Consider the following 15,946-nt stretch of genomic DNA (forward strand, 5'->3'; position numbering starts at 1 on the left):
GCAGGATTAGACCTTCTATATTTGCACCACCTGTAGTTTTTGCCTGTGTGGAATGTTGAAGGCAAAAAAACCAAAGGCTCATTCATGTTTACAGCATCTTTAGAAACACTCAGCTCTTACTGGTTTGTTTTTCCAAAGGTATCTGGCATTGTTACTGGGAGTATGATCATCTTCAGGGAACACCTGGATCTGACCTCACGATCTATGATATTGGCTTCCAGACTGACTTCAGAGTGTACCTGCAGCTGAGGCAAACATGGTTAGCATTTAGTAAGTGCCGTTTAAAATTAGTCTCTGTTAATGCTTAACCTGGAGAACGAATCATCAGCTGGTTGGTGCAACCTATGAAGTACCCCTTGTTACAGACGCTGAACAAATGTCTTCCTTTACATAAGTTTCTGGGATCTCAGTGCAGTGAAGGCTTTTATTATATTTTGCAGTTTTCAGGATTACTAGTTTATCTGGCCTTGAAGTCGGTCTAATCACATTACTAATAAATGTGGAAAACATGCACAACTGGTAGAACACTACTCTTACTGTGATGCCCCTCTTTGTCTTATTGGTGGTGGTGAGGGAGAGGGTTTGACTTGATTATCAAAGAGTGAGACACTCCCTGGGGTCCTGGCCAGATTGCAGGGGAGAGGGGATTTGCCTTTCCCCATTCATCCATGTATCATTCCTTTCTTATGGGCACCACATGCAGTGTGAAGGGAGGAAGGGATGGGGTGTTAGATGGGGACTGAGTGGGCCATTGTCTGCATGACTGGCAAGTTCAGGAGAGGTGGCTGACCAGGATTGGTCAGCTGCACTCCACCCCACTGGCAACTGCCCAAGCAACACCCACTCTTTGAGAGTTATTGGGGCCTAAGGGTAGCAGAACTGGGTCTCCTGCATGCTGTGGGCCTAGCCAGATCAGCCTTCACGGGAAATAATTTTTCCTCTGGACAAAATTGGCTGACCCAAAAAAAAGTTTGTTTTTTTTTTAACTTCCTCACAGCATGCAGGAGGCCTGGTTTGGTGGGCACAGCATTTATGGTGTTGCAGCTTTGTGGTCAGTGTCAAGCGTGGGGTGTCTCCGGGGGTTGGGGTGGTCTCTTAGGTCTAGTGCAGACTGAGGCATTTCCCATCTCTGCTGTCATGCTTTTGAGCCAGCAGGATGATAGGAGATCTCATCAACTGACTGGATACCAGGGATGATTTAGGCACTATCTCCCTTACCTCCCTGACTCCAGGTTTTGTGGCCTTGGCATAAGGCTATGTCGTCCCACATTGGACCCTTTGCTTCCTAGGCCTTTGGGTACCACTGATCCCATTGTTAAGATGATTTAACAAAGCTGCAGTCTGCTGCACAAAACCTATGTGCTGTGTCTCTGTTTACTTGCATGTCTGAGTCAGTGAGCTAATGGGGGCCACTCACCACGGTTGCTGAGGTGATTCTCTTTCAAGTAATGCCCCTAGAGAATATTAGTGTTGGATTATCATGTGTCCCTGTTCTCTCCTTGTACCTTGCTGCGATCTTGGCTTGCCCTGTATAAAACTGGGCCATTGACTTCAGTGGAATTACTTCTGCATGACACCAGTGTAATGGAAATCAGAATCAAGCTCTCTTAATTAAAAGGCTGAATGTCCATCTATGTTTTATTCTTTTTCTTATGTCCAGAGACTACAAATTAGCAGCAATATAGTATAACCATTGAAAAATGCGTTTCTGAATAACCCGAAGTTTACTTTAATGGAGTGCATTAAGGATAAATGATATTTTATGCTAAATGCTACAGACATATGTTTTTAAATAGATGACTATATTTGTGAACTGCCTGACATTGCAATGCCCCACTTTCCTTTGTAAATTACAAACACTAATGTCATCTGTCAAGGCTAGCAGTTTCTGTGGGATTTCCCAAGAATGTATTAAATGGGGATTGAAAGTTGGCCTTCGCAGTTAGAGAGAGAGCAAGCATGTTCTAACATAGGTTTCTTGGCATTCATGACTAGGATTGTAAAGTACAAGGTGGAAACCACCAATGTAGAAAGGCAGTGTATTGGTTTGATTTTTGAGAAGTTTAATTTTCATGCTTACAGTGATAATACTTTGTATTGTGGAAGTCTTCATCATACTGATGCTGATCTTCCTGAGGAATCGGATCCGGATTGCTATTGCACTCTTGCAGGAAGGGAGTAGGTACGTTTCTCTGATTTATTGATTTTTTTTAAAAATTGTAATACCCAACTTGTAATATTCTGGTAGGACTTGATCCTGCAATGCCGGGGGCAGAATACGGTGGATAGAAGCACAAGGGAAAAAGTGCTAAACAGCCCAGGGAGTTCAGAGGGGCCTGATCCAGCATGAATGAGAGTGTGGCTTTATGGCTGCTAGGTTATGACTAGTAGAAGTAGGAGGGGCTCATAGAAGAAAGTGTAGCTAGGCACATCATTTGCATGCTGAGGGAATGCACTTAAGCCCTTATATTCTCAGACACACCTATTCTCTGCCCCCACCTTTTCCCATTTTAAGGTACCAGACATACAAAGGTCTTCAAACATACGTTCATTCAGCACAGAAGACTACATCTAGTGCTGAATCTTGCTTGTGCCAACATGGGGCTTCCTTTTATACTTGCAAAGGGAGCATAAAAATCTTGTGTGGCCTGCTGTGCACCAGACAAGGCCTTGTAGGGTCCAGACCTTGGCATCCATCATAAATAGGGTCAAGTCTCACTACCAACTAGCAGTAGGATTTTCAAAAGTATTGCCGTGATTTAGGAGCCCAGTCCTGTTGATTGAGGCACTTTTGAAAATTCCACACTCAAAAACCTTCTGAAAATTTGATTATGCAGAGGAAGTACCATTTGAGAGTAAATATCTTTTAAATGTCTCCTTTAAACATTGGGATGGTAACTGTGAGGGGTTTAACTGTATTTTTTAGAGTGAGGTATGTGTGCGGTGGAGCTTGATATAATCCATTTGGAAGGCTTAGATCCACTCTGCAACTTAGCTGACTGTCATATGGTGAAAAAAGTAACTAAACAAGGGTCAAATTTTGCCTTCAGATCCAGGTGTATTATACGCATTGATTTCAGTTATTGCTCAGATGAATTAGTGCCAGCGATGATATGATGTGCAGTAACAGAGTAGTTAACACTTCTTCCTGTTAACAGTCTCACAGGCAGTCTTCAGGTAGCAATTTATAACTTCCCTATATATACTTGGTCCTTCTAGTAAACACAGTGCATCAAATTCTCTCTGTTGCACCAATGCAAGCCAATTGATTTGATGGTGTTGTGCCAGGGTAAATGAGGACAGATTTTTGGGTCAAGTGGTAGTTTACACATGTGTACCCAAGAACAGAATTTAGTATAGAGAGCTAGTAGATGGTTGGTAGTCACGGTGCTAACAAATTTATCAGAGCAGTGCCGAATCTGAATTGTGACCTCTTTCCATCCCTGATTTTTCTCTTTTACATTCATTGGCATCCCAGTGCCTATAGTATCAGGATTTAGGGACTCTTTTGTGGAATTAGGGAAAGCCGAAGTTCCATAATCAACCTACTTAGTCCCCTTTCTACAGCTATGCATGCAGGAAATAGCAGTCAATTTTGGCAGCACTGCACTTTATCCTTTGGATCCTGTTCATTATAATTCAGAAACATTTTACACACTCAGACACTTTTATTCAAAAGTGTGACAGATAGAAACACTTCAGAAATTTCATAAACTTCCTGCTGGGAGGTAATAACATCCTCTAGGTTTTTTAGCTACATTGAAAGGTCACTTGAGGGCAGTACTTTTACACTCATGTATAACACATGAGGTGAAACGCTGTAAGTAATTACTGTACACCTAACAGACCATGCCCTGTATTCAGGATGATGGAAAATAAGTTGCTAATGACTGGGAATCAAATTATTTTTTCAGTACAGTTTAACTATTCTTTCAGTAAAATTACAATTTATAATAGTAATAAGCTGTTTGGAACCCATTGATAGAATAGTTAACAAGCACTTTGTTAGAGTAAACTGTCTGTAGCTTCACGGTTAACTAACAAGCCTATCATTAACTGCTGAAAACTACTGATTCGTGATTATTTTTTAAATAGCATAAAAGTGTGCATGTCTGCATGACTCATAATGCCTTTATTGTGCCTGCAGATCCAGGTATGGTTTGGCAATAGGAAAACACTACTAGAATGTTGCCATTGACCTCGTTGTCACACAAAACAGATTAACTTATCCCTAGGGTCTTCTTATTTAACAGAAGGAGTGGAATAAATTTGTCTTCCATTTGCTTTCTGGGAACTGGCTCCTGGAAGGCAGCTGGTAGCAGGAGTGAACAAGTCAGGGGAGAAGCACAATGTGGGAAGGAAAGGCAGAGGGAGAAGAGAGAGTGGAATGGTCAGAGGAGCGCGTCAGGGGGCTGTGGAAGGAGAGGTTCAGAAGGAATGGGATGAGGTGGATTGGGGGAATGTAAAGGAAAATAGGAGAGCACTGTAATCAATCCACATGCTTTAGACAACAGGCACACTTTTTATAAGTCACATGCAGTGAGCTGCCTGTACAATTATTTCCTATGCCATCACCACAGTATCTAAGAACTAACCATTCTCATTATTCCCCTGTGAGATAAGTGCACTCATTTTCTAGAGAGGCACTGATGGCTTAAGTAATGTATTTAATGCCACAGAGGGAATCCTTGTCAGAGCAGGGATTAGAACGCTCAGGTTCCTAGTTACCTCTGTCCATGCTCTGACCACACCTTTTACTCACTGGGACTAGTGTCTGGTTTGTCAGCTACTAAAGCACAGGCTTCTGTCTCTTGAACAAAAGAAGAGCTTCCTTAGCTGGTAGTAGTAGAAAACCCTTTATCCTTTCTGTGGGCCAGCACATTTAGGCAACATCACATACACACACACTCTTACACAGAAAAATTATAAATACATTACAGTGGTGAGGTAGCAAAATGGACTGTGACTCAAGAGAAAAAGAGAATGTCAAGGGTCCAGAGCATGCAGTACTCAGTAGAGCAGAAGTCCCCGGAGCAGACTGGATCTGTGAACACGAGGAGGAAGGCAGAAGGGAGCATGTACAGGGGAGTTCTAGGATATACAGGGGCCCAGGGGAAAGAGCAGGTCTAGGAGTTGAGTAGTTTGGGGACATGGAGAAGAGCGGCAGTGTCTGAGGCAGACAGCAGCTGGGGGGATGTGGGAGCAGAATGGGTTTATGACCCGGGATTGAAGGAAGGTAGCAGGGATAGGATAAGGAAGGGCAAAATCAGTGGAAAGAAGGGGACTGGGAACAAAATATAGCAGAGATTTGAGGAGGGCAGCCAGATGAAGGAGGGGGAGGAGAACAGACAAAATGAGATGGTGACAGAAGTAAGGCAGTAAGGAGATGGTACTGGCAGTGCTCTGGGATCCCAGCACTAGGTGACACCACCAGTATCAGTGAAGAAAGAAGTAAAAGGGTTAATGCTAAAGGGATAATAAAAAGTAATTTTGTGTTTTTTCGTTCTAGATTTCAACCTTATTTTGTTTCCTTTGTAGGGCTATTGGCTATATAATGTCCACATTATTCTACCCCATTATCACCTTCGTTCTCATTGCAATCTGTATTTCCTATTGGGCAGTGACAGCTGTGTATCCTTCTATATGTCTAAGTATTTGTACCTCATTATTGCAGTAGTATCTGAATAGCTCGCCAAATAACTGTAAATGTTCACATTGGCCTTCACTCTCAACGAGCAGTACATGGGAGGTAGAGGCAAAATCCTTACGTAACTGTTTCCGTTAAGGTTCTTCTCTTGACAGCTGATGTGGGATGAAGCCACTGTAGAAACCCTCACTTTGCAGTATTGAAATCCCTTTGTGCTTTCTTACGAGACTCTGAAGAAGACTAACACCAAGAGATTGTATTTCTCACAGACATCATCACCTGGAGACATACTTCACACCCACCCTATGTGCCCTACTATTTACGCAAGGAATAAATAAATGCACTTTTCTTCTGCCTTGCTTCTCCCAAAATGGCTGGCGTGGCTGTGCGGGGCGAGACGCAGAATTGGGGATGGCAGTGATGTTCACGCACCTGACGTGTTAGTGTGTTTGTAGATCCAGTGGACAATGCAGTGGGAAATGTCCTGCATCTGGATATATTGTATTTCTTTCCCTCTCATATCTTATCAAGTGGGTGCATGAGGTACTGTACATAGCTCCTGTCTCATTGAGCTGTTCTGTTCCATCATGCTGGCTGAGACTATATTATAACACCTTCAAAGAATGACAGATGTTAGAGCAAGTCATTAGGTCACCTAGTCCATCTCCCCATCAATAAAGGATTCTGTACACTGGGTTATGGTGTACATGCAGGACTTTATATTTTATTTAAAAAAAAAGACTCTGGGAAAAATTCTCCCCAGTGGGCTCAAACAAGGCCCTGTGCACTATTTAAGCCCCATTTAAGTCCTTAATATGGGTCTTAAATGGTACATAGGGCTTTGAGTGAGCCCACTGCACAGGGCTTATTCACCATAGAGCATATGGCCTGCACAAGACTTCACGTTTCTTAGCCCGGCATTCATTGTTTCTTAGTTACTTTGGGAGCTCTTATTTGCTCCCTTGCACTTTACCATGTTTTTCACTGGCAGCTGCAGAGCCTGTTCTGCTCCCCACCCTGCATAACCACCAACAACCTCTCTGTAAAACTGCCTGCTACACAGAGGGTTGCGAAGCAGAAGAGGGAGAAGTCAGGAAGCCTTCACTGGGTGAAGAAGAGTCTATTATTTCTGTTCTGAGCAGTATTAACTCATCCTCTCTGTTCCCCACTGCAGCAATCATGAGCACGGGAGCTGGCCAAGAGCCACTGGCAGTAGGGTCACCAACTAGTGCATGCTGCCATAGTGATGTGTGCAGAGGGGACTAAGAGCAATGTGGAGGTAGCTCCTTCCCTGAGTCTGGGAAGTGTGCAGACTCAGGGCAGGGTTTTCCACAGTTCTCTAGCTTCTGAGGAAAATTTAGATGTTACTTGTTAGCCCTTCTGCTTATATGCTGGCCACATGCATAAGAAGAGGTGGTGCTCTAAAACTGAATCTCTCATCAACCTTCACAGGTTTCAAGGTTAGTGATCCCCTATTATATTGTTTAATGTGTGATGAAATTTACGGACCTGTGATTCTGTGAGTTCCTCCTTAATACAATTCACTCAGTTTCCTGTCTACATCAGGGGAACCTGTGTATAAAGTAATGGCTAATCAAACACTGTGCAAGTATGCAAACCTGACCTGTGACCCAGAGGTAAGCATAACTAATAACTGCCTAGGAGGGGAAAAAGAGGGGGCATGCTAATTATATTAATTTATTGACATTCAATATATGTGTAGTGCTTGTTTAAAGACCATGCATACTTGTATTCCACTCATACTTTGTGTTGTCACAGAATACTTAGCACTAGGTAGCACTATGCATGTTCAAAGCACTTTACAAGCACCAGGTAATTAATTCTCACAACACCCCAGTGAGGAGGATAAGTATGAATAGCCCTGTTCTACAGGTGAAAAAACTGAGAGACAGAGGTAAAGGCTTAAATTTTCAGAAGTGTCCACTCATTTTTGGTGCTTCAGTTTTTGGATGCTCAGTTTAAGAGATGCCAAAAGGCACCCACAATCAGTGGCCAGTTTTCAAAATTTGGGCCTTAAAGACTTTTTCCAAGGCTGCTGAGCAAGTTAATGGCAGAAACCCAACTGGGTACCACATCTCTCAGCTTGCAGTCATATGCTCTTGCTACTAGACAATACTGCCCACCATAGCAATGAGGATAAGTTAAGAAAAATTACAAAATGCTTAGCAAATCTTTTGGCATTTATTGGGAGCAGTTAGGTCACGTTGGCCTCTGACTTTTGTTTTGGGAGTTCTTCCAACACAAAAAATGTTTATGAAGCCTAACATCAGTAGAAATGTTTCCAGATATTTTAAATGCCAATGGAAACAGCTTGTTTTAAGTAACAGATATCGTTCCCGTGAAATGCATGCCTTCCAAACACTACAGCACTCTGCTGTTGTCTGTGAACCAAAGGAGAAAGATTCAGTCTGACCATTCTGTTTTCATTGTCCAAGCTGGGCAAATGGACAGAGTAAACAGCACAAATTGAGAAACGTAAATTCAATTCTAAAATTTTTTATTGTTATTATAATCTAAGGGGAGACAGATAAGAAATTCTGTGACCAGATCCTCAGCTGGTGTAAAAAGTCATAGCTCCATTGATTTCTCGTGAGCTAGTGAGTTACACAAATTGAGGATCTGGCCATGAGTTTTAAATAAATATGATCAGCTGCTCTGTAAGGAAACTGAACAAGTTGTGTATCAGGAGAGGGGATTTGTGTAATTCAGATTCTGAATTGCTAAGCCCCAGTCATGTAAAGACTTGTGTTTGTGCTTACGTTTGTGCATAGTGAACAGCCCATTCACTAATCACAGAGCATTAAGTTAAGTATATATCTTAGTCTTTTTTAGTATTGAGTTTTTAATAACGCCCTACTTGAATCATGGAATGATTGTCAAATAATTGCAGCTGAGTTGCAGACAAGTCATGGAAAATCATGGAAAAGTAATAAGGGATCTTTATTAATTGTGGTAATTTGGAAAAGCCAGAGAAAACCTACTTGTTTAAGAAAATTTTGCTGAAACAATATAAACACTCAAGTATTATGTTATATCTGCTACTTTTTCAGATAACTGGACATTTTGCTGCAACTATATGAGAGTCATTAATGCGTGGGGCTAATGGTGCTGTCAGCCCTGGGCGGCCGAGGCTCCCACTGTCAGCCCCAGGCTGCTAACGAAATTACGGTGAAAGTCTAATATTGTGGGATCCACAATTTCCACAATATCACAAATTAAGTAGGGCTTTAGTTTTGAATTATTTAAATGAATTAAAAAACATTTACATTGAAGTTAGACTTCCACTTGTAGCTCAGGATTGAATGAGTTAGTGAAACATCTAGCAGAATATATGAATTTTTGTGCTCAGCCATTTAATTTCAGAAATTGTCCTGACACATCCTGTTCATTGCTTATGATTATTTTTGTTGTTTTTCTTTCTAAACAGACTTTTAACACAACCAATGTGACCAAATTATGTGTTGGTGCTCAGTGTACTTTTGCTTTCTATGGGGGAGAAGGCTTCTATCACAAATACATCTTCATCTTTCAACTCTCCAATGCTTTTGTCTTTCTGTGGCTGGTAAACTTTGCAATTGCACTGGGTCAGTGTACCCTTGCTGGTGCCTTTGCCTCTTACTACTGGGCCTTTAGAAAGCCTGCTGATATTCCAACATGCCCACTCTTTTCTTCATTTGGACGAGCAATACGGTAAGGATAAAAATCTGGAGTTTAATCTCTTTGTGTTTCCTAGCGCTGCTCATAACTCATAAGGAAACAATTTCATTATGCTTCGAGTATCAAAGGAGAACAATTATGTAGAAAAGCTTAGTCATTAAGGGCTCATTCATCCTAGTCATTACGGGCCTGGATTTTGCATTTGACTTCAGTGGTGTGACGAGCAGATCCAAATTAATTAAGTGCCTGAATTTCAAAAGAGTAGAAGCTCTGAGAAATTGCATGACTAACTTATACAAGCAATTACTGCACCTGCATATGCAAATCTGTTATAGCAACCCTCTAATGGCTGTTAGACACCTAAAAAATACAAATGATCTCACTGCAAACACACTAGTGATGTGTGGATGTACACATTTTTGTGCATGGGTCTGGGCTTTTGCTTTATTGAAAAATCAGGAGCATATTGACCTATTGTGTAATTATTAAAAGCACTATACAGTTTAAACTTACACCCAATATTTAAATTTGTACATTTAAATTATATCACTAATAATCTTTAGTTAAAATTAGCAAAGGAAATCACATTATGGATACGAACACTTTTTTACTACAACACAATTTATAGGCCTTTTGTAATTGTAGTATCTTTTATTCATGTTGCATCTAGCAGGGCAAATTGTTCAGCTAACACTAGGGTTATTCAGAACCATTTAGTAGAGGCAACATTTCACAATCTTTCATCAGCATCCAAGTTCTTAGCAAATTTTGCATTGTTGTTAATCTTTTTCAAAAGACTATTTGCAGATTTCACAGTCCATAAGATAGTTTATTGTGATATTTGCGAAGATCAGTTCAGATACCTGTTGCTGTTGTCTCCTGTAACATGGTAAAATACCTCTTTGTTTTGTATTAGATATCACACAGGTTCACTAGCATTTGGATCATTAATTCTTGCAATAGTCCAGTTGATTAGAATAATGTTGGAGTACCTGGATCACAAGCTGAAAGGTGAGATTTCTGAACTTGCTGTAGAATATTAAGAATTCATCTTGTTTTCCTCCCTTTTCCAAGATGGTTCTTCAGCTATAAAACATCTAAGAGGCAAATCATGGGCTGGTATAAATCACTGTAGTGCCATTTGAAGTCAATGAATCTATGCTGATTTACCCCAGCTGAGTGTTTGTCCTTGAAAGTTTAATATAAGAATTTAGGTATGAGGTGGATGTGCTATAATGTAGGGCTAGTGGGCTAGATTCACTCTGGAAGGGAGAAAATTGCAACTCCTTTCTCCAGTGATGGGACAGGATTCTATCCTGGGGGAGAGCTGGCAACATTTCAACTACTGACCTATCTCCGGGGATCCAGCCATTGTGGGCAGCCTCTCATATTTTAAAGACCGCTCATCATGTGTCCGCATGTTCTGCTCTCCCTCCTTGTCTGCAGGTACACAGAACTCCTTTACGAGATTTCTGCTCTGTTGCCTCAAATGCTGTTTTTGGTGTTTGGAAAAATTCATAAAGTTCATAAACAGAAATGCCTACATCATGGTGCGTATTTTCTCTCTCAGCGTATTCTAGCATCATGCCTGGGCCACTACAATCAGTATCTTAGATATAAGCCTCAAGGCACGGCGCCAACTCCATGGCTGCTTCAGGGTTGGAGCACCCACAGGGAAAAGTTAGTGGGTGCTCTGCACCCATCGGCAGCCAAGCTCTCCGCCTCACCTCACCTCCTCCTCCACTTACGCCTTGTCCCCTAAGCATGCCATGTTCCCGCTCCTCCGCCTATCTCCCAGCGCTTCCCATTGTCAAACAGCTGTTTGGCGGCGCTTAGGACTTTTCAGGGGGGCGGGGAGAAGCAGAGATGAGGCGCATTCAGGGGAGGAGGTGGAGAAGAGGTGGGCTGGGATGGGGACTTGGGGGAAGGGGGTGAAATGAGGGCGGGAAGGGAGCGGGGAATTGGGAGAAGGGATGGAATGGGGTGGTGCGAGGGTGGTGCAGGGTCAGGGCTGGGGTAGAGCACCCACCGGGAACAGTGGGAGTCAGCACCTATGCCTTAATATATGCCTACACTGCACACCAGTGGTGGGGATATGTAGGGTACATGTAGCTACATGCTGCAGTGACAGGTAGGCTGTTTCCACACTTAGGTATAACTACAGGGAGCAGTGAAAGGCTCTGGCAGCTCCCCGTTGCCAGAGCCTTTCCCTGTTGCTGGAGCCTTTCACTGCAGTAGGGAAAGTCTTCAGCAGCAGGAAGGCAGCAGGACACTACACTGCTAAAAATAGCCTAAACTGTGCCTCGCCATCTAAACTGCTGTTTATACCTGTGTTAGGGGGGCATGCAGTGTCTGTACTCTACAAGCCTCCATAAGGAGTGTGCAGTATAGATGTATCTGCAGTCATCAAAACTTTAATATTTTGCTCTTTAGCTATGCCAGGCTTAACTTTGGATACAGTCTGTCACTGTTTGACTCTAGAAGGTAAAGAATTGGATTTTAGTGACTTTGGGGGAATTCATGTGTCCCTGCCTCCCAAAATGATAGTATCCTTTTTCTCTTTCCCCATCCTTCTTTTTTTCCCTCTACCAGTACCCATCAGAAGTGGAGATACAGTATGACTGGTTAATTTCACCCCCCACCTGCAATTCAAACACTGATTTCAATAGGAATGTCACCACATCCTGCAAACATTGTATATTACATACCTACGTGATGTTTTTGTTAAAATGTGCTGCTGTGAATAAGAAAGCTACAGAACACTCAGCACTTGTACTTGCCAGTAAAATCATAGAGCCAGATTCTGCTCTCAGTTCCAGTGGTATAATTCCAGAGGAGCTGCATTGCTTTCAGGGGAGAGATTTCAGATTTACCCCATCGTAAATAAGAGCAGAATTCACCCATGTTGTCTTATTTTGACCTGAAACAATTTCAGTAAAAGTGTTTTGCAGTCTAAGAGCTGTTATCTCAGAGGAAGTGACTCTAATGCTTTCATTAAAACCTCATTTGCTCCAAAGGGATCTCAGAATTAGTGCAGTCTTCAAGGGAGGAAATTTTTCTTTCTACAGCCTTATCTGCATGGGGAAAATTGACCAGCATAGCTATTGTGGTATAATTTAACTATTCCAGAATATCTCCCCCACGTGGAGACACTGTTCTGGAAAGAAAGTGAATTTATTAAACTGCGTGAGCTGGAAAATTACTCTGGAATAAAGTCACTTTTATTCGAGTCTCCACTCAGGCAGCTATTCTACAACAGCTAGTACAGAATAGCTTATTCTGCAGTAGCTATGCAAGTCAGTTTTCCAACACAAAGTCTTGACTTTTGTGGTTTTTTTTAAAAGCATTTAATAACCTATATTAAAATAATACTGAGATTGTCCAGGAAAAGCCAGGCATGTCCCTATTAAAGCTGTTGCCCTTCTTTTCGGGTACACTGTGCATTTAGACATGCAAATGTAAATCCAAATTAACTCAACTAAAACTAATTAGAAGTAGCGATGAGCAGAACCTGGTCCCTGATAATGCGGCAGTTTTGCAGAGCTCTGAACAAGTAGGGCCTGTTTTGATCTGCTCCAATCTTACCCTGATGTAACTCCATTGACTTCAGTGGAGTTACTCCTGATCTGCTTTGGTGTGAGATCTGAATCATGGTCAGGGCATCTGATCTGTGTAATAAGCAGCATTAAGAGATGGGGGGTAGCCTTAGATGGATTTTGTTAGTTTGTGCCTCCACTAGGAAACCACTAGGAAAAGGCCTGAGCTGCAGAGTTGAGATCTGGACTGAATTTCCCCAAAGGTCAGGGGCATTTGGAGCCTGGGTTTTGCTTAAGGCTCATCTGTAGCCTTAATCTTATTTTAAAGTGGCTTTTTTGCATTCAGTTATTGTGCCTAATCCCTGCACAAATCCCAGTAGTGGCTTTAAGCTTGTTTGTGGATGGATAGACCACAACGCTTCTCCCTATATACCCCTCAACTTGCCATCCTCAATTCCTCAGCTATAGGCAAGCTGTCGCAGAGACTGTGTTCCCCAGCTGCTCTATTTGGAAACCTAAGTATTGTCTCCACTTCCTGCCTTTCCCTCCTGCAAGCAGGTGACCAGAGGCTGCAGAGCCTCACAAACAGATGATTTGGAGAGGTGGGTGGGCTGAGAGATATTCTGCCACAGTCTGGTGAGAAGTAACAGGAAGCAGGAAGTGTATTATGGGGCATTTTATGGATATATGGAGGTGGGTGGGTTTGGTCACAGGTGGGAAAGAACTATGTAGGGCCCTAGATGTGTTCATTTGCATAGGGCCCCAGAAAACTTATGGCTGTCCTTGATTAGCTATATAGTTAACAATCAACTGTTACTGTTATACAGATTGCGATATATGGAAAAAACTTCTGCACCTCAGCAAAGGAAGCGTTCTTTCTGCTAATGCGGAACGTGGTGAGGTAAGAGGCCATGGTTCCTGTTGCTGCTATTACACTCTGAAAACTCACTTTCCCCCCTAGAAAATTAATTGTAATGAGTCCTGCCTTCACACATTGCTCTCCCTTTTAGCAGCTCCTCGTGCATCTGGCAAGCCATAGAGCTAGTCAGTAGCCTGAGATAGGATGATTTTATTGAACCTGACAGACAGCTTTGCTGCGGGTTAATTGGTTGACATTGTAGGTGGCTAGGCATCCCTGGTAGCAGCAGCAGGGCTGTCAAGAAAGACAACATTTCTATCGATTTATTACACACATCATAAGGCACCTATCACCGTGGTATGCAGGTGTAGCTTGCAAGGCTTGAGGTTGGGTTCACATTTTCTAATAAGAGGAACAGCTAGATGTAAGCCTCAAAATTCCTGGAAGGAAACTTGGGGAGAGGGCAAGGGAGCGGGGGGGGGCTGGGACGGTGACAAGGAGGGAGGGAATATTTTTGCTTTTAAAACTTAAGTCTATAATAGGTATCTCTCCTAGTGTTGAACCACCGCCCCCAGCCCCCTCACTCCATTGCTAGGGCCGCTGCTGAACTCCTTATGCTAATCAACACTTCTCTTCAGCGCTCCTGGCTCTTCCTGTAATATCTGAAGATCAGACAGAATGGGAGCAGGTTGCTGATTAGAACAAGCCCTTAGGAGGAGGCCATGTTGGAGCAATAGGAGGTAGCCTAATTACCAGCAAGAGGCACATTTAAGGAGGTTAGGTAGTTTAAATTATTCAGGAAAGGATAAGAGGACCTCGATGGTGAGGAGCAGGAAGGGAGAGACACTGACTGAGAAGAGAATGCGGACAAAGACGGGGAATGGAGTTTCTAGACAGAGACAGGAGGAGAGGACTGAGCTGTATGTAAAGGTTCCAGGACTTCCTTGTGGGTGCAGCTATTCAGTTAAGCACCCCTGCCCATTGCATACCAGAGTTAGACAAAGGGCTGCTTGCTGAGGAGTCTCTACTCCTGTTATCAAGTGTAAATACCAGAACAATGTCACTTCCAATTTGCAGTCCCCATGCCACAAGGATGCTGTAATGGTTCTTCGCTCTCCCATGGGGAGGGAGGCCACTCAGTCCAGTCCCGTCTGGCCAGAACCAGAATCCACAGGACAGTCAAGAGCCCACAATAGGGCTGGGCAACCAACAGGCACAGTCAGACTTTAGCCTGGGTTTGGGCGGCGCATTCTGCCAGCCCTTAAACAGAGTCTATACCTGAGCTGGGGCTTGGGCTTGAGGAAGCTCAGGCTGCCAGCAGTAAAACAGATTCAAGTCTGGCTTTAGCCTGGGCGGGGTTCAGGCAGCCAGCCAAGCAACAGTCTGTAAGTGGGGGTGGGGGGGGAGCTCCTTCTTCAGAGCTGGAGCTTCCTTGCACAGTGTAGGGCTTCGGCCACCCCGGGGTGGAGTGGCAAGGGAATGCAGGCCCACCCTACTCCACCGCATCCCAGCCCAGGGCCCTGGCAGGGGCAGGATTAGCTGCCCCTACGTTGGTGGGGATCCAGCCCCAACATGCCCGCGGAGCCACCCCTGTCTCTGCAGCCAGCTGCTCCATGATTGCCCCGGACCACTTCCTGCCTCTCCAGGGTTCAGTAACTGTGGGCTCCAGGCCTCTTCCGGCTCCTTGGGGTATACAGTGGCAGGCATTCCGAGCCAGTCCTCGTTGGCATCTGGAGATCAGGAACAGCCAGGTGTAGGTTCCCCTCTGGGACGCTGCAGAACAGGCGGAGTGTCTCCTCCGCAGGCTCTGCCACAACTGTGCTGCCAGGCCTGCCTTTTATACTTCCGGCCATGCCCGGTACTTCCGGCGAGGGGGGCAGGGAGATCTAGGCTCTGCCCTCCAAGGGGAATGTAATGGTCCCTTGCTCTCCCGCTCGGAGGGAGGCCGTTCGGCCTCACTACAGGCTCCCGCAAAGCTAAGTTCAGCTTCAGTCCTGAGTGTCAGGACTTAGGGCCCCAGAGTTCAGCCCCCTGTGGTGGGGCTTTGCTTTCCCTGGGCCCCAGTGAATCTAACACTGGCCCTGCTTGGTGGACCCCTTGAAATCTGCTTGCAGCCCCCAGGTTGAGAACCAGTGTCTTACAGTACATGTTAACTATGTGTGCTAAACAATCTATATTTAGCTGTGACACTCTGAGTACCTTCCCAAGAGCTCTGTGGGCAATGTC

General features: G+C 43.8%; 1 protein-coding gene across 12 annotated transcripts in view; it reads left to right on the plus strand.

Moving 5' to 3' along the window:
• The window catches only part of SLC44A5 (solute carrier family 44 member 5), a 208,277-nt gene that overhangs the window by 176,325 nt on the left and 16,006 nt on the right, over nt 1–15,946 (plus strand). For all 12 annotated transcript variants that reach the window (XM_050961020.1, XM_050961022.1, XM_050961023.1 and 9 more), the window contains 8 exons: nt 139–270; nt 2,083–2,182; nt 5,539–5,631; nt 7,197–7,284; nt 9,096–9,358; nt 10,242–10,336; nt 10,772–10,875; nt 13,689–13,762. In XM_050961020.1, coding sequence (XP_050816977.1) covers nt 139–270; nt 2,083–2,182; nt 5,539–5,631; nt 7,197–7,284; nt 9,096–9,358; nt 10,242–10,336; nt 10,772–10,875; nt 13,689–13,762 — 949 coding nt within the window. The remainder of the gene's footprint in view (nt 1–138; nt 271–2,082; nt 2,183–5,538; nt 5,632–7,196; nt 7,285–9,095; nt 9,359–10,241; nt 10,337–10,771; nt 10,876–13,688; nt 13,763–15,946) is intronic.

This window comes from Gopherus flavomarginatus, chromosome 7, assembly GCF_025201925.1.
Source record: "Gopherus flavomarginatus isolate rGopFla2 chromosome 7, rGopFla2.mat.asm, whole genome shotgun sequence".
Taxonomy (NCBI): Eukaryota; Metazoa; Chordata; order Testudines; family Testudinidae; genus Gopherus; species Gopherus flavomarginatus.